At 39.2% G+C, this 19,642-nt stretch overlaps 1 protein-coding gene across 1 annotated transcript; it reads right to left on the reverse strand.

The window, feature by feature from the left end:
- Window positions 1-1,816: 1,816 nt before the first annotated feature.
- On the reverse strand, window positions 1,817-16,898 carry LOC144667738 (uncharacterized). The gene is made up of 6 exons (XM_078529189.1): window positions 16,868-16,898; window positions 16,503-16,660; window positions 14,607-14,709; window positions 12,633-12,665; window positions 7,185-7,238; window positions 1,817-2,797 (listed from the first exon to the last, which is right to left on the reverse strand). Exons 2-6 carry the CDS (start codon window positions 16,620-16,622, stop codon window positions 2,745-2,747), a joined length of 363 nt encoding a protein of 120 aa, XP_078385315.1. The 5' UTR covers window positions 16,623-16,660; window positions 16,868-16,898; the 3' UTR covers window positions 1,817-2,744.
- Window positions 16,899-19,642: the final 2,744 nt, after the last annotated feature.

Raw genomic sequence — 19,642 nt, forward strand, 5'->3', positions numbered from 1 at the left:
CAACCCTGGGGAGATACCATCAATTGTAGAAATTTGCTAACTCAGTAAGGATAGGGTCAAACCTTGTTGTTGTTTAGTATTGCTCAGTTCTACAAGAGGCAGCACACATGTCCCTTTAATGTATGCAGTTCTACCACTAGATAACTGAATATATACTATACTCACTCACATCTTCAAGAATTGCACCTATTCCCATTCATATTTGGATGACCATTCAGCACAGTCCATCTGGTCTCAGTACTATCATTTTGAAAATATTACAGCTTAAAATGTACAGTAGCAGAGAACAATTGAGGCTAGGAGTCTGTGAAGCTATATAAGGAGATTTGGTTACAATGACTGACTGTGCCATTTAAGAGAGAAAGTTGGCCCTTATTGAGACTCTGTGTTGAGAGAGGTGAGCTAGTAGTGATAGGCTATAAAATACCTTTAACAATACCAATGAATCATAATATATTCATCTAATTGGCAAAATAAATTTAAGATGTGTTTGCTTTGTATATTTTCACTTGTAAGACAAATTTACATGTCTTTGTACTCTGTGATGAGTCTGTCAGATATTGTCAGCTAGTGTGCACAATACTTTTTCAACTTACGTATTGAATGTTGATAACATGTGATTAACTATTACACAAATAAGCTGTACTAATATTTTCATGAGCATCTGCATTTTGTAGTTAATTCTAACCAGCTGAAAGATGCCCTGATAAAGCTTCACCCATGACCATGCAATAATGAATAAGATAATGCAGTCAGCCAGCTGCTGTACAATGTGTCTTACAGTATTGACCCAATTTTCTGTCCTGATTTTCTATGATGCTCATCTGCAATAATCATCTCTTTTCAAGTATTTTGACAGAGATATCCTATTTATACCCAGATAACAAGTATATCATTTGAAATGCTCAAATTAGCTTCAGTCAGGCACCACAATTGAATAAAGCCTTGCAAAACTGAGCAATTATTTGTCTATTTCAATTTCCCCTTTTTGATGGGTTTATTATACCATTTATTCCTTAGGCCGAGAGAGTGAGAATTGAGCTCTGTGGTTTACAGTGCCCCAGATCCAATGGTCAATATAGATATTGACTGACACTGGATTTTCTCTGCCAAATTGGGTAACATTTATACCATTGGGTTCATTATAGGCCTAGTTGTTAAAAACCAATAGCAATCATCAAAAGAAATGGAATAGGACATAATTGTATTCCCAAAATGTATATTGAATGCCTCATTTCCAGTTTCTATTAAAAGTGAAAGTTTATCAGCCAGCTAATAAGGTGGTGATCCAGTCACTGTAGCCATTTTCCTTGCCCATATTCTGTAATTGGCTTCCTGCCCCACAAGCATTGCTTGCCTGCCAGTAACTGGCCCCTGGGGCAGTTACTCATTTTTTAGTCTTGATAATTGATTCTCAACAGGATATTTGACCACAGTTAAGCCCAATCCTATCCCTACTCCAATATTACCAGACACCCTCTGGAGCCTATGGGTAACTACCTGGTTGATTGCTTCCTCCCTAATGCAGTGGTGCTGAGGGCAATTTTATCATCCCCGCCATTGGCTGGGATCAGCCGAATTAGCACAGGATTTGTTTCAGTCATTTTTGACCACTCATTAGATATGTTCACTGGACTTAGAGAAGCGCGGCTACTTGTTGCATCTTTAAGAGAATAACAGTGGGATGAACGTCAAGCCCTATTTTTGAATAAGAGTATGGATTTTCAATTGTAATATGCTTCAGATCTGTTCCTAGTTCTCTTCAGAAAATCTCTTTGGTGCTATGTTAAAAAGAGAGCAGTACAGACCAAGTTTACACTTTATAGATGCATATTTATTTATTGATCCATTAGAACAGACACATAACTAATCATCATTTAAATTTAAAATTAAATCAGACAGAAAATAAATTTTTTGTTAATAATGTGGATAGTTGCTGCCCTTGCAGTTAAAAAAGGTAGGAGGTCACACACCATAAAACTGTTGACATGAAAAATGAACCGATGCATTGTTTTGCCTATTGTTTGATATAATAGCCAAGTGAATGAAATAGCAAACTTTAGGTGCTTGGATCCTGGAAACTGTGATACAATCGATGCACTGTGTGCTTCTATTTGATGTGTGGGTTTTTAAAGGTATATTATTTTAAAATTTATTTTACATTTGTGCAATGAATTTTCATCCTCAGACTACAGCGGAATCTGCAGCTGACTATAGATAACTGTACAAATGTTGTCAAAACACTTTAACCATGTAGAATTTAAATGAGTTCCTATTTAACACTTGAGTTTTTTTTAATTAAACCTAGATGAGCCAAATGAATGAGATTAACAGTACGCATCATTCCACAGATCCCCAATTCATTGCCAGCAATTATGACTTTCCAATTTTTTTGAATGTAAGCAAATTTCAAAAATACAGTTATCATCCAGTTCTATTCTTACATGGACGTAATACCTATGCATCATCCGAGGCATTATAGTTTACTAGCATTCATAATCACTTTCTGATTTAATTCCCATGTCATTGTGAACCTTAACTGAAAACAAGAGGTTAAAATAGTGAACAGCTTTGACAAATTATACAAGATTTGTTTTAAGTGGAGGTTTTGCATCAGTGTTTATGGTTGGTAAATTCCAAGGAACGTAAGCACAAATTTTGAGTTACTGGTTATTTAGCCAAAAAATCCCCTTCCTGATGGAACGTTGTTGGGGACATTCAGATGGTTTTACACTTGTATTATTTTATTTGCGCCTTCGACCATAGTACTGGATTCTTTCCCATTCAGGTGGTGCCTCTGGAAAAAAGTGAAAAAAAATCAATACATCTCCAGCCTTGACTGTGTCTCATCCTTAATCAAGTAAAAAAGAAACAAATATGAATATCACTTTTCCCAAAAATGTTTTTCCTTTTGCTCTCTTCCTCTACCCCCTCATTGTAGCAGCTTATGCCCATGCCATTGTCCATCAGCTCACAGACTGGGTCAAGGACATTTACAGATGCTGAAGCTAACTTTGCTATTACACATTGGCAAGATGGACGGAGATGTCCATCAAATGATGGGCAACTCCATTGCTCTTCTCTACAATACAATCACTGCTGGGGAGTTGGACAGTACAATGGATTAACCATTGGCCTTTCATCTCTGGGATTTGGCCTGAAATCCAAACCGCAGCTATCTTGACTGTCTGAAATGAGTTTGGACAATTTAGTTCCTAACTGGTATCAGCCTAAGTAACCATGAATAAGATTGTCACTCAGGTACTTGGGAATGTTTAATGTGGCAAATACAAATAGCCACATCATTGGTGCAGAAGTGAAAGCTCCTCAGTTTGTGTTAGGGTATAGGATGCTTGTGTTATGCTCAGTGCAGCTATGCTCTATTCATAACTTTAAACATGGACTACATTCAGTATATAATTTTCTTGAACTGTCCTTTCTTTAAAGTGGATACTAACAAGATGGCTAAGATGGCTGCCAAAGGTGAAGTGGCTTTCACAATTTATACCTGAAGCCTACGGAAAGTTCCTGATTGAATAAACATGGTTGGAGGCCTCCCCCTGGAATGGGCATACCCAGACGGAACCAAGCTGTGGAAGTTACACCTGCTATTATTTGTGGTTTACCCAAAAACTCAAAATCAATGAATTTCCAAACTGCATGTCTCCAAGCTTGAAATCTAACAAAGAAAGCTGCAGAAGCCAGAGCCAGCTTATCATTTGTGAATGTGAACAGCAGCCCCCAGCCCTCCACCTATCTCCGCCCACAAACACAATTCATTCTCCATTGTATAGCAATAGCTTCTAGCTTTAAACCGTTCTGGGTGGACCATAGCAGTTGATCATGTGATTAACTCTTGGGATAAGGACAGTTCAGAGGGAAACTGGTTAGCCTACACAGAACACCAGCTGTAGAAACAGCAACAGCAGCAGAAAAGCCAATAAAATCTATGCCTTTCAAACCCAGAGATTGCTACATCTTAAAAGTCTCCCAGCCATTCATTTTCATAAGTCCACTAAAACAGAAACTTGACCTCTTGGTAAGAAAACCACAAGTAACCAATTTCCAGATCTGCTGAAAAAGACATCTCTTCAAGGGAATCCTGCAACAATGCTGATATATGACGCCAGCTACTGAAACCACCTAGACTACCTTTTTGCAGTGAAACGCCCTCTTCAATGGGCCCGCAACAACTGCTTCTCCTACAATGAGACAAACACATGAGCTATGAACTATTCTTTTGTTTACAACTTGTAAAAGTGCACTATTATCTTGAAGAGCATCTTTCTCGAGTGTGTGTGTATGAGTGAGTGATATATCGTTTAGACTTGTGGAGTGAGTGCATAAATAATACTCTTTATTTAAACACACAAATGCTTGCTGCTGATAATGGAAAAATTGACCCCACAGTCAGGGGTTGAGAAACATACCCACCTTTCTTTTCAAAAAAGACTGATTAGGGACCATAAGGAAAGGGAGATGAGGTTGTTTTAGATTTGTTGCCCTAATATATCCTTGCAAACAAAAGCTGATGTCACTAGCAAGGTACAAAACTTCACTGGAAATTTTAGAATACTGTTTGGAAACTTGTGAACATTGCTAGACAGATGGCTAGAATGGGGGCTTTTCGTCAGCATTGCTGGAAACACAAAATAGGCACTGTCTGAAGGAAAAATCTGTCTAGCAATGGTTGTTGACAAGAGCAGGGAAAGCCCAGACTCCCCGTAATGAAGACACCGGAGATGCCGAAGTCCCAGAACCCCCTCAGTGAAAGCCGACTGCAAAGACAACAGTGCACTCTCATCCCTGTTCTCAACACTTACAACTGGCTGTAGTATACTTGATTTTTGTGAAATATTTCCTCTATGTAACCAGGGCCTGAATCTTCGGCTTGACAAGCGGGGGTGGGGCCTGCACCCTGAGGCGCAAAATGATGCGGGGTGAGGTTGGGCGTGCATCCCGATGTCACTGCACTTCATTTAGATTTTCAGTTCGGCAGGCACGCAGCCGACTCAGCTGCACGCCCGCCGAACTGTCAAAGGCCTATTAAGGCCATTTGAAAGGGCAATTAAGCAATTCCCTGAGCTGCTCGTCCAACCTTAAGGTTGGTGGGCAGGCGAAGAGCCCAGGCGGCCTTTACATTTTTCATGGAATCTCATCCACGGGCGGGATGAGGTTTCATGAATGATTTTAAATTTTCACACAAATTTTTATTAAAATTAATGCACATATCCCAGCTCATGTGGCAGTTTCACATGAGGGGACTTGTCATAAAAATTATTTCTCCATTGTATTGACCTTTTAAAACTTATCTCCCTGAGGCACCTCCCAGCTCAGGGAACCCACCAACCCCCCCTTCCACCCCCCTGCCCATACAGGGAGTGCAAAGCACTGCTGGGTGCGCATCACGCTGGGCGGGCCTTAATTGGCCCACCCATGTAAAATGGCGGCGCGGACCCGATCGGGGGCGCCGATTGGGCCCGCTCCCACACAAACCCCCTGATTGGTGGGGGGGAAATTCTACCCCACATCTTTGAGTATTATATTATTGAAATCAGTCCTTTCCCATACATCCAGTAAAATGAAACATCTTCAGTGAAACATTCACTTCTTTTCACAATCAGGATGAAATAGTGCACCAGCACCTTTTAGACCATAAGACCATAAGACAAAGGAGCAGAAATTAGGCCATTTGGCCCATCGAGTCTGCTCCGCCATAATTCTCCTGTGTCTGACAGCTCTGAGCATTGTAAGTAAAATTAGTTTGGATTGTCTTGAACTAGTTCATGGTTGGTGCAATCAATATAGCAGTCACATTGTGGGATGATTGATAATATAATTCAGAGGCTGCAAGGGCAGCTGGTGACATAAGAACATAGGAGCAGAAATCGGCCATTCAGTCTGTAAAGCCTGCTCCACTATTCAATATGATCATGGCTGATCATCCGCTTCAAAGCCTTTGTCCCCCCACACTATCTCCATATCCCTTTATGTCATTGGTATTTAGAAATCAATCTCTGCTTTAAACATACTCAATGACTGAGCTTCCACAGCCCTCCGAGGTAGAGAATTCCAAAGATTTGCAACCCTCTGAGTAAAAAAAAATTCTCCTTATCTCGGTCCTAAGTGGCCTCCCCCTTAATTTGAAATTATGTTCCCTGGTTCTAGACTTCTGACCAAGGGGAACATCTCATCTGCATCTACCCTGTCTATCCCTTTAAGTATTTTGTAGATTTCAATGAGATCACCTCTCATTCTTCGAAACTCTAGAGAATACAAGCCCAGTTTCCCCAATCTCTCTTCACAGGACAGTCCCGTCATCCCAGGAACAAGTCTGGTGTACTTTAATTGCACTTCCTCTATGGTAATAATATCCTTTCTAAGGTAAGGGGACCAAAACTGCACCCAGTACTCCAAGTGTGATCGAACCAAGGTTCTATACAACTTAAGTAAGACTTCGCTACTCCTATACTCACCTCTTGCGATAAAGGCTAACATACCATTAGCCTTCTTAACTGCTTGCTGGACCTGCATGTTAGCTTACAGTGACTTATTGACAAGGGCACCCATGTCCCTTTGTACTTCTACACTTTCTAATCCCTTACCATTTAAGAAATACTTTGCACATCTGTTCCTCCTACCAAAGTGTATAACCTCACATTTTTCCACGTTATATTCCATCTGCCATGTTCTTGCCCACTCATTAAGTCTGTCCAAATCATTTTGAAGCCGCTTTGCATCTTCCTCACAACACACATTCCCACCTAGATTTCTGTCATCCGCAACACCTCTCAACAACTCGTTTTAAGGAAGGAAAGCAGTATTCTTTTCAGGCTAAGGCATATGTGGGAAACAGACTAAAGAGGGCTATATTGTCCATCTCACCTACATCTTTACCCGCGTCTGGTGAAATCGGTCCTGGCAATCAATGCAATAGGGGAAATTTTCTCCCTTAATTGGCCATGAAAATGAGACAAACATTATTAAAACGCTGCAAAGAATGATAATGCAGACACTCAAAACTAATTTGTTGATAAGTGTTTGCAGGTGATAACCTGCAGAAACAATTTATATCTGAAAATAATAAATTCAAGTTGATTTGTTTGACTATAGCCTGCAGTGTACCCACAACATTAGCGAGGAGAAAGGAGGCACATTCAAAGGTTAGAAAGTACATAACATACCAGCACTTGAAGACCGACGTCCCATAAGACCAACGAACATCTCTCCCTTTTGTCCTACGTGTAATAACAAGAAAAAAAATCAAAAATTGAAGACACGTCCACATATATGTGTTGTTATCCTTCAAGTAGTTAAGTACACATCGTAAAAGAGCTAACTATAATATATCACTTTCTTTTTGGGCTGACCAAAGTTAGGGTGTTGATGCTGGGGAATATTTCTGTCCCAACAATGCTTCTTCATCCAATTTAAGAAATGTGGCCACGCACAGCATCTTTTAAGAATTTGCTGCCCCACAATTTTTTTTTAATCCCGCCAAATAGTCTTGATAATCTTCAGCCCTGTTCCAGTGTTACATAACATTACAAGAAAATCTGCTTCACAACATTAATCAAATTTTACTCATTTCATTTTTGTTGCTGCTACAACTCCCTCTGGACAATCGCCAACCCCACATATGCTGCAATTTATATGCCACAGTGCAGCAAATAGAAAGCATACCCTGAAATCTATGATGGAATTCATTTTCTTTGAAGGTTGCCAAATATTAAAACTTGATTTTAAATAATAAATCTATAATTTACAGGAATTTAGTGTTGAGTGAACTCCTTTACAATAGGGGTGCTATTGTTGTTTGCTGTGAGCCTGTTAAGAGCTAATACATATTTGAATGCAAGAACAAATGCACAGTAGGTCCTTTGGGGAAAAAGAAGGAACTAGAATCAAATTAGGCATGTCATACATTCACTAGTAACAGGTGATTGATAACTACTTACTGCTTTTTGGAATGCAACTGCTTTGGGTGAATTTTTAATTATGTAGACTATGCTTTTATGCAATTAAACCCTTGAGCACTTTGTGGCATAAATAAACACTGTGCAAAGACTAAAAAGGGGGACAATTAATGTTGCTTTTATATTACTTGACTGCTCCAAGCAGAAGATGTTCTGTACTGGAGATTAGCTCCAGTTGCTGTACGAGTCACTTGATATACCAAACAAGACGCCTGCAGTAAGGGAGAAACAACTGGAGGTGTGGTTCACATTAGTTTGCAGTCTTGGATATTTCCTGATGCCTGGGAAACAGCTGTGTAGGCTGTTGGAGAGTTGCACAGCTGGCCAACATGGGAGGCTAGGTACCCAGCATTTATATTGTTGCCCTGCCACTGTTACTCCAGAGGTGCATGGGAGATAACAATTTTTTAGGTGTGTCTCAGCACCTCTGGGGAGAGCAGTGCCACATTGTAAGGTACCCCCAAAGTCAGGATTGTTGGCAGCAGCAGCGTTGTAAGAAAAATGCACCACCCAGGAGGCTCACGTGTTTATTCATAGCTGTGTATTACATTTTATATATGGGCTGGTTAGAACTCCACATTTGTGCCTCAAAACTTCACACTTCCCAGTGCAATATTTTCATCTGTCAGCTTTAAGATTAATTGAAAGATTATATTTAAGAAGTGTTTTAGTAAATGCTAATATTTGCTGAACATACTTTCTATTATAATCCTAAAAGTAGTATTGTATAAATTTATATTTTTACTAAAATCTCATTGTGTTTGGATTATTTGCAGTGAATGTCTGTTACATGCACAAATCGTGCACATAACATGACTGACAATAACACTACTCATTCAATGAGAAATTCATAATATGTCAACGACAGATGGATGCACACATTCCCATTTCAAGCACACAGTGCCAGCATCAAGTACTTCCAGGTCAAGTATATGTAGACGCAAAGCATAGATCATGTTGTTCTTCCCCAACAATCTGCCTTTATTTCCAAAAACCTTCTCTGAATGTGATTGGCAATTAATGTTGAATTGTGGGCTGTGGGCCTAAAGATGTGAAAAAAAAGCAATTAAAACTACAGGATCATAATTCAATTGGGATCCTTACAGTTCACAGCATGAGCAACCTTTATTCCATTGAATTTGGGCTGGATTCAAACCCTGGTTTCACAGGCGAAAGGACAAAATGACAGCATCTTTCTCCCAATGCCATTCTTCATTTAAATACCAAAAGATTTGAGACCATACTGGAATCACTGTTTTTCCTCTATTAAAAATTAGGGACTCACCAGGTGGGAAAATATAGCTGTGGTCCCATGTCTTGCTATTCCTACAGCACATCACATTACAACTTCAATGTGCTGTGTCACCGCGCCATGCTCCAAAACCAATTTTGCTTAAAATAAATATCCACATGTTTAGAATACTTGCTTAAATTATTAGAAAATGAGGGATCATTCAGTCTAACACGTCCATTCCTTCCACAAGCTGTGTGCAACTCAACTCTACCATGGACCTTATCTAATGTGCTTTTGCTCTTATAGTGCACGTCAAATGGTTTGCTTCCATGTCAAATGTGCATTTCAACATTTCTAATCATCTCTGAAGGATATGTGAACAATCTATTGGTGTCTTTCATTTCTAATTCATAGACAATTCATTCACTTTTAAACTGCTTTTATATGCAGGGTTTTCCCAGTGGCCAATCTTAGTAAGTCTGTCAAGTTGACCCTGGGATGGCCATTAGCTGTGTGAAACTTGCTGTTTGGGAGCCATTGGCACTAACATCCCATTGAAGCCCTTGTCAAAATTAACTTTAGGAAGCAGAAATGAAGTAAGCGGAGTCTCTTTAAGGTTGAGGTGGCTTTGGGTCGGCGTGATTAAAAATTAAAACTATTTATGAATATGGTTTGGTAACAATTACAATTTATAAGGATATTGCCAGGAATTTATATCTAATTAGATCAATTGTGGGAATATTTCATTAACAATTATATCTAATGTTAACTGTTAACAGGTTGAATACAGATATTCAGATCTTTTATAGTATGAATTTCATCAAAACCCTCATAAGCACCTTCTTGATCTAATGAAAAGAGCCCCAGTTTTTCTATTCTTTCGTAACTAAAGCAACTCATCCCTCATATCACGCAGCCTAACCAATGATTTGTATAGGTTTCAATATTTTCCCTGCATTTGTACTCTTTGCCCCTATTGATAAAACTTAGGATCCCATTAGCAGAATTTAAGAGATCACCAAAGAAATCAAGGCAGAGGTTTAGGAGATTTTTTTTTAAATGCAGGTGGTGGGTAGAACATGGAATGTCTTACCAGAAACAGGCTGGGAGTAGAATCCATTGTAACTTTAAAAAGGGAAGTGGAATATATTTGAAAAAAAAATTTTGCAGGGGAAAGGCATGAAATGGAACTAAGTGGGTAACTCTAAACAAAACTGTGCAGTCATGATGGTTTAAAGGCCTTGTTCTGAAATGTACAATTCTTTAAGCTTCCTTTACCTCAGATTTATGCCACTTTTTTTCTTTGATAATCACAACCAGCAGAAGATAATGTTTCTCAATGATTGATTCATACTTCTCAGGCTAACTAAAACAGCCTGTAAATGTCTGCGATAATAATGGGGTAAGTAAGCTCTAAATTATGGATTCTGATACCAGTTGCTCCATCAACTGAGTTTCAGTCCAGTCCAGGTAAAGACATTTCTCCCTTCTTTTGAATATTTGTTAATAGTCTCCAGAAAAAATGAGTTTGGCTGTTCCAACTCACCGTATAATAAATGTCAGTCAACTATGCAAAACTGATTTTAAATGTAGCTTAGTTCTGCAGTCTTGCTCAATGAATCTGCAGTGATACAATGTGTGAACATAGGCACAGTGAACATATTCTAGTTGTTAAACATGAGGCATTTTGTTAGGTCTGCACTTAAGAAGTTTTGCATACAAATTGGTTGTGTCTTGCTCATACTGGGCACAAATGGGCAAACTATTCATTTTGCCAACATTGAGCACTGAAAGCTATCTATTCAAATTAAGAAGATTTGAATCAGAAGCAATAATAGTATGGTACATGCTGTGTAAGGTCCATACAATCATACTGAAGTTTCCTTTATATTGCATTAGTGAATGGTTCCTTCTTAGGTACAATCTACTGTCCTTTCAAAACTGCCATGATTAACCCCACCCCCACTCAAACATATTTTTGTAAACTACCACTCAATCTTTAACCCTGCTTCCATCTTGAAAGCCACCTCCCAAATCCATGCCTATCTTTCTTCAAATCCCAGTGTTAATCTCTCCAATTAAGTTTCCACCCCAACCACAGCACTGAAATGGCTCTAACCAAAGTCATGAACAATATTCTTTATTACTGTAACTGTGGTGCATTATTCCACCTTGTGCTCTTGAACTTCACTGAAACATTTGACATGATCAACCACACCCTTCTCCTTTAACATCACTCCTCATTATCCAGCTCAGTGGAGTTAACCTCGCTTGGTATCTCTAATCTATCTGATTGCAACCAGAATGTTTCCAACAATGGTTTATCTTCCTGTTACTACAATAATTACCTCAAGTTCCTCAAGCCCCTTCTTCTTTATTACATGCTGTCCCTTGCAAAAATCACCTGCAGATGTGAGATATGCTTCTTCTCCTATGTTGTTGTTACTCAGCTGTACCTCTTTTGACCCTCTCCAGTACCTCTGTTGTTAGAATGCTTGTCTGAAATTTAGTCTCCACCAATCTGCAATTTGCTATTTGACCCGGAGATTAGCTTCCAAATTTATATCATCACCATCACAAACATTTCCCACCTGCCATTAATACCCACATACATGCTTATGTTCCCTCCCAGGTGAACACTTTTAAAACAAAAACAGAATTACCTGGAAAAACTCAGCAGGTCTGGCAGCATCGGTGGAGAAGAAATCAGTTAACGTTTCGAGCCTTCACGACCCTTCGGCAGAACACTTTTAATCATCTTGAATCCTTAACCTTCTACAAACTTTCAAATCATCCAAAATTCTGCTCCCCTTATCTGACCCTGCACCAAAAACCACTTGTCCACCACTCCTGACTTCATAGATGTGCATTGACTCCAAAACCCCAATGTCTCAAATTTAAATTTCCCATGATCATGTTTACTTCTCTTCATGGCTTTTGCCCTTTCTATCTCTGCAATTTCCTCCAACTTTACAAACCCTCTATTGAACTATGCATTTCTAAAATGCTATAAATAGAGTAAACTGAATGATTTTAGGAAGGGAAGTTGATATTTAAAAATGACAAAGTATTTTGTTGAGGAATATGCTGGTATTCATGGTTCTCAAAAATTCATGGTAGCGCAAGTACAAATGACATACAGCACATATACACAAATGAGACATTTGTTCATTTATCCAATTTGAAATTATTTGCATCCATTTGCATTGAATTCTCTGGTGTACAAAATGCAACCAAAGTCAACCAGGTCAGTTCCTCATTTATGCCGATGCTGATCCAAACTGGAAACGTTTGATACTTAATTAATTACCTGCCTAGAGATTTGAATTTCCAGTGTGGCATTTAGCTAATTTCTACTGACAGACCTTTAATGAAAGAACAAACATATAGGCACATGAATGTGATAATTCAGATGAACTCACTTTTACGGCCAACGATGCCTGCTTGTGTTGGACCTGGAAAATAATAATGAATGGTCAATACAAAGAAAATCCAAATGAATACCAGTTTTAATTGCTTTTGTTCTGTGTTTTATCGCCCCTTGCCTGTCCTCCCTTAAAGGTAGTCGCTTCTATATGATTGTTTCAAGGGTGCTGGTAGCCTTCTGGTAACTTATCCAACTGTTCATTCCTTAGGCATAAGCTTGGACAGTGAGTGTCAGTGGGATGTTCAGCAATGAAGGTAATCAAAGCTAAGACCATTCATCCACATGAACAGTTTACACTGATGCCTCTGAACAACTTAGAAACACCGATGGGGAAACGGAACTTAAGACCTTCCTGGACCAAATGTGTTAGATACACACACAACAATTGTTAGGGGTGTGTTACCTTTTTTTCCCATCTTCTTTTCTATTAATCACTTAAGCATTGCAAATAAGAATAGATATACATTTTCTATTACTTAATTTTTTGAGTGGAAAAAGTACTAATAAGCCTTTACTTTGATTTCCTTTTACTACTAAAGTCCTTTTACTCCAATTTAAAATTCCTAGTAACGCACCAGTGAATCAGCAATGAGTTGAACTTATGCAGAATCATCATTCATACATTTAACTGGACGAAGTCTCCAAACATTATAGTTTCTTAAAAGTACTGTTCAGATTTCTTTGAAAAACATTTATAAAAATAGCAAGAAGTTCAAAACAGTGTAGCATTAATGGATCTTGTAAAAGAAGAAAATATCAATTTGACTATTTTAAAAAATGAGCATTGGATGCTATTAAAACTACTTTTACAATTTACTGAAGATAAACATATACATAAAACAATGCATTAACATCACATTAGATTAATGCATCATTAGATCTTGCTGACAACACAACTTACTGAACAATTACCACTTAGCATATTGGTCATTAGAACCTTCCTGATCACCTGTAGCAAATTCTACATATGGTAACTTTAACGCATTTTCAGACTTTGTACCACATAGCAGCAATATAGCAAATGCCATTTAGAGTGAAATAAATCTAAAACACACATATTGATGTCTATCATCTGTATATGCAATTGGGCTGAAGGGAAAAAAGAAATATTAAAAATAATGCCTCAGAGAGAGAGATTAAATCTGCATAGACACTAATGGAAACCATTCAAGGAAGACAGTAAATTAATTGCTGTCAGTACAGGACATTTTAACCGAGCAGGTTTGAAATCAATTTAGATTTTGTAGTAGAGATAATATTATGGTGTAAATAAAAGATATAAATAAAAAATGTTCAGCCAATCATTGACTGCAATAATTGTGCAGAGTCAAAACCAGGATTGGTACTGGGTGTATCAGCCAAAAGTGATTAAGCTCTTAATCTAAATACTGAATCCCTGAGAGAAATCAACCAAATTTCACCAAGGAATGAAAATATTGATGTTCTGATTGTTTTAATCGCAGCCAAACAAATCAATCATAAGCAGGCTTTACTATGCAATGCAGCAGTTAATGGAATGTTTTTTCAGTCAAAAGAAGTTGTAATAAGAGAACTAAGATGCAAGAATAACTTGCAAGAGTAGTTAAATGGGCATTAACAAAAATGTTCTGAGCTTTTAGATATGTGCCTTAGTTTTAAACAGACTTTTCACAAATTTACATTGAGTTATATTGATCAGATAGTCTGAAAATTCTGTTCATTTTGAAAAACAGATTTTATTGTCTCTTACCAGAAGATAAAAATATGCATAATTCAAGATAACAATCTCTGACAAAAGGACAGAGGCAACATCCGAGGAACATTAACTCACCGATGGATGACTATGACAGTTATAATGCCTTATGAAAGCACAGGTACATACATGACAGTAGATGCAGTCACTTGTCAAAAACAGGACACAGTATCTATGGCAAATAAAGTCCCTTACAAAAGAACAGTAGCACACAGTATAGTAGGTATGATCTCTTACCAGAAGCACGTTTACCCATTAAACCGTAGAACTTATTAAATTTTGCTCTTTTTACCAGGCGGGCAAACTGCTGCATGATTTTGTTGTCTTCTGGCAAATCATCCTAAAGATAGAAAAAAGGTAAATGGCTTTTCTCAATATTTTAAGTAAAGAGGAGCTTTCTTGACAGATCTCATTTGGATGAATATTTGAGTGCAGTGGAGGAGTAAATGGTTTGAAGTGTAAGATGGAAGTAAAACCCTGATAGGTTGACAATTGAATAGCTGATGGATCAGGTATATGAGAAAAACAAATAGATATATCATATATTTTGTGTGTGTGTATATATATATATGTTTCATTCTCTTACATAATTTCAACAGAGAATTGTTGATTAAAATACAATTTAGTAGAATACTGCTTCATATTTTAGCTTTATATATTGAATAGACAGTCACCTTACTCTACTGCAGTGAAAGGGAACCAATTGAATACATCAAGGAAAACATGCTTAGATTTCTGATACAACGTGGGGAGACGTGTTCCTGGGAGAGATGGTTCAGCCTGGTCTCAGGCACGGGCCATAACACCACTGTCATCGGTTATTAGAAGTGTGACTAGACACTTGGTGACAGCATTTATTAAGCTTTGGTCTAATTATTTGTCTCTTTTTCTAAAGTAAACCATGACAAGCACCCAGACAAGTTGGGTTTGCCCATTTGGCTCACTTGATCATCGATTGAAACAGCAGAAACACTGATATCGCCCTGCCTTATATCGTTTCAAAAGTGAATTGCTCTAAGATTACTCTTTAAGGCACTGGAAATAAAGGCGATGTTGGATTTCACTAACAAACTTGCAACCTTGCGAATTGTAGAATGCTTAGAGCGATAGGGGAGCGATATAGGTCAGTCAAAGGAGAAAAGTACCACACGCAGGCGAGCTTCCAGTGCGCAGCATGCATATCTTCAAACATTCATTGCTATGTACACATTATAAATATGTAATAGGAAATATATAAATGGAAAAAAAGGGGTGCGGTAGTAGACGGTCAGGGGAAATGAAGAAACTTTCTTAAGATGGTTGGAGTTAAGGAGTTTGTAACCCAGGACAGTGCGATCAGGAGAAGGGAAGGAGACATTTACAACTGGAGCTGGATTACTGACTGAGAATCAGGATGGTCATTTCAAAAGTTAAACCCCAGACCTGGAAAATCTCAGCGGGTCTGGTAGCATCCGTGGAGAGAGAGAAACCGAGTTCGGAGCTCTGGAGAAGGGTCATGCGGACTTGAAACGTTAACTTCTGTTTCTCTCCCTACAGACTCTGCCAGACCTGCTGAGATTTTGCAGCATTTTCTGTTTTTATTTCAGGTTCCCAGCATCCTCAGCATTTTGCTTTTAAACCTTCCCGGGATGGATTGGGCATTGCTGAGGTGGGGATTCCGTTCACTGGGTGAAATTGGGATATTAATCCCTTCAATTCACACTTTTCACTCCTCGGTGTAAACTAATAATTTGCACCAACTGCGGTCAATCATTTACCGAGCTCCAATCCCCTCGCCTGACTGGTTTCGTTCCATCAGTATCCCTGATACACCTTCCCATGAAATAATTCCAACAGGCACAGATTTTCCTTACCCCCTTTCTCCAGCTATTTTTTATTCTGTTGGATTTAGGAAACTCTTTCGAGTTATCAACAGTCACAGATTGCAACTCTTTCGAATACAATCACAGTTCTTGGTTTCCGGGAGTGGGACATGAACCCACAACCCTCTGATTCAAAGGCGAGGGTGCTATGAACTGAGCCACAGCTGACACCTCGTTGGATTTAGGAAGCTGCACCGGACGATCACGATGCCAGAAGAGAAAGGCAAACCTGTGAAGGATATTGGGCAGGGGTGAAAAGATGCCGGGTTACCTGCCAGTTCTCTCGGTCTAGGTTCCACGAGTCCCCCTCTAGTGTCGGCGACGGCTCTTCCTCGCAGTAAACATGTGCAAACACCACTGTCAGCAGAAGGACGACTTTAAGGCTTTCCATTCTCCAGAGTGAACGGACAACTTCGGAGTTTCGGGTTCCTATTTGCAGTGGAGGGAAACAGTGTGACACAAGAGCAATCGCGCGAATCTATGGCATCAATTGTCTCTTAAGTTAAACGAAAAGCTCTATACTCTATGCAAACAGCCAGAAAGAAAGAGAGAGAGAGAGAAGAAAGAGAGGTGAGTCTGAGGCGGAGCAGATCTTCTCTTATCACATAGAACAAAACTGAAAGTTAGTTTCACAACCTTTAGTGAGTTTCACTCGGCTCTTGGACTTCTCTCTGACGTTTCACTGCGCCCAGGACGTATTTATACCAATTCTCAACGTGATCTGCAGGGCTAAATCCCTCCTCCTCCCCCCCCTCAACCATCAAAAGCGAATGAATCACCGACCTGTCGTTTGCAAATCAGGTTTACCCCGGGGAGGGAGATGTCTCCAGGCATGTGTTTAACAAGGCGTGGACCTGTACATCCCGCCTTGACCCTTCACACCTCCCTCTCACCCATCTCAATGCAACTGATGGAGCCATGACGTCAACAGGCAGCACAAAGGAAAAGATACAAGAATAGAAAAGGTTACAAAAATATGCCGCGCCAATTGTAACCGAGACCGTGAAAGACTCTCCCGTTCACCATTTCCACATCCTGCTGCCATCCCAATCCTTTCCTAACTGGTGTTCTAACTGTGATTGTCAGTAAAAAACCGTAGATTTTTGGCACAGCCACTTCGATGTTCCAATCCCCCTCATTTAAGGAGTGAAAGTAACAAACTTCCCTTTGTTAAACACTCCTCCACTCCCATTGAGATTGTGAAGGGTATTCGCTGCTGGGAGTCAGTAGGGACTAAATGACTAGATTAGGACATGAGTAAAATTGGTGATTCGACTATCCCGATATTTTGCCTCAGATTAGTTTCCTTTCGACTTGATCATTTCATCAATTTCAAAAAACTACAAAGACAGCAACAGTGTTCATTTATTACACCCCCCACACACAACCTATTGTTGAAAGCACACTGCTTTTCTCTGCTTTGCTGGGTCATTATGCACCTCAAAATCGAATATGCAATATACCGACTGGGGTAGAACCAGGATTTTGGGATATTCGGAGGAAGTTTAATCCCTAATTCGGAGTTGGGTCGATCAAACCAGAATAGCCACGTGCGTAATCTGGCTGGAATAGTATTTCGTTTAGATTTGCGTACCTTCTGATGAAATGAATATCATTAATATTACACGTGGAAGTTTATCAAAGTATTGGAGGCAGTCTGTCGGGCAAGTTGAAAGAACTCTAGTCCAGATTTAGATAGAAGGGTAATTTGAAGGAACTTTAGTCCGGATTTGGATATAGGGGTGAGTTGAAGGAACTTTAGTCCGGATTTGGATATAGGGGTGAGTTGAAGGAACTTTAGTCCGGATTTGGATATAGGGGTGAGTTGAACGAACTTCAGTCCGGATTTGGGTATAGGGGTGAGTTGAGGGAACTTTAGCCTGGATTTGGATATAAGGGTGAGTTGAAGGAACTTTAGTCCGGATTTGGATATAGGGGTGAGTTGAACGAACTTCAATCCGGATTTGGATATAGGGGAGAATTGGAGGATCTCTCGTCCGGATTTGGATAAAGGGGCGAGTTGAAAGTACCTTAGTCCGGATTTGGATAAAGGGTGAGTTGAAGGAACTTTAGTCTGGATTTGGATATAAGGATGAGTTGAAGGAACTCTAGTCCGGATATTGGTTATTCGACTGAATTTTCAGCGTTAACATATTTGAATTCAAATCGTAAGTTCAGGAGTTTGAGATCCATAATTCTTAAAGAGAGAATTATTTGACATGTAGGAAACCAAGCCTCAGTTGAAGACCAGGAAGTAGTGGACGGGGTTTCAGAGAATTGCAGCAGTAATTTGTCATGTGACAGATTTAATAACATTGTCTCAAGGAAGACTAAAGGGCCACCTATAAAACGTTCTTAAAAGTTCCAAACATTTCCATAGAAAATTCTTCCCGCTTGCCCCTGGGACGCTGCTCCTGCTATAGTCATCCCTACACATTGCATTGAAAAGACGAATTCAGCCAGCAAAGCGATAAATTATTTAAATCTAAAGATTTTTTCAGTCAATGAAACCCCCAGGAGACTCTCAAGTACTGCATTAAGTAACAGGCGCCAGTATCTACACCCCTAACTATAAATTAGGTCCATAGTTGTCCAAATTGACTTCAAATACCCTTACTGGCGCCCCTTAAAGATATTAAAGTAAACGGCGAACACCGCCCTTTCGTCGCTGACCGCAAAATACGGGCCGTATGGAAATAGTAGTCATTGAGGCTTATTTACTGTTAGCTCTCTGTACAGAACAAAGACATGGGTCACAGGAACAGTTGATACAAGATGTTCGCTGGGATTTGGACTTTAATTCCCAGAATCATCATTTGGCTCACCCGTTCGTTATATTACTGGATGATGCAAAACCAGAATGTTATCATAATTCATACAAAGCGAGGAATGCGCCTGATATCATTAGCAACTGTTATCAGCATCATTACCAAATCGTTTTACTTCTGAGCAAGAGCCAAACGTCACTGGTGTATTCAATTCACATTAAGATGTCATTCCCTTCTGTCTCGTTATCTTGTGATTGGTGCAGAGTACATGAGCTGCTACGACTATACATTTTCAGATATGTCAGAAAGATTGTAGTTTGCCAGTGTTTCGGGAGATAGCCCCCCCTCCCAAATAAAACCAATATTTTCCAGTGTTTTTTTAAACACAGCTTTATTTGTTAATTCTAAATTGATTAGAAAATATATTGTTTAGTTTTCAAATCCACAAGGAACTAAGCAAGGTTATCTAATAGTACAGCAATCTAGTGCAAAGGTTCACTAGGGTGCATTAATTCATCTGGAATTGGTATTCTTCTAACGTTTCATATTGGACATGCATCCTGTGCCAGTTCCGATACAACATCTGCACATTGAAAATGAAATCTGTGTTATCTGGGTAACCTACTTATTTTGAACCTCTCCC

Source organism: Cetorhinus maximus, chromosome 25 (assembly GCF_964194155.1).
Source record: "Cetorhinus maximus chromosome 25, sCetMax3.hap1.1, whole genome shotgun sequence".
Classification (NCBI taxonomy): Eukaryota; Metazoa; Chordata; class Chondrichthyes; order Lamniformes; family Cetorhinidae; genus Cetorhinus; species Cetorhinus maximus.

Excerpts from the sequence above, each read along its gene's own strand:
- LOC144667738 (XM_078529189.1), bottom strand. The coding sequence starts at position 16,622 with ATGGAAAGCCTTAAAGTCGTCCTTCTGCTGACAGTGGTGTTTGCACAT. Across the intron at positions 12,666-14,606 it reads AATGGGTAAACGTGCTTCTG|GTCCAACACAAGCAGGCATC; the intron begins GTAAGAGATCAT and ends ATTATTTTCCAG. Across the intron at positions 7,239-12,632 it reads AGGCATCGTTGGCCGTAAAA|GACAAAAGGGAGAGATGTTC; the intron begins GTGAGTTCATCT and ends TATTACACGTAG.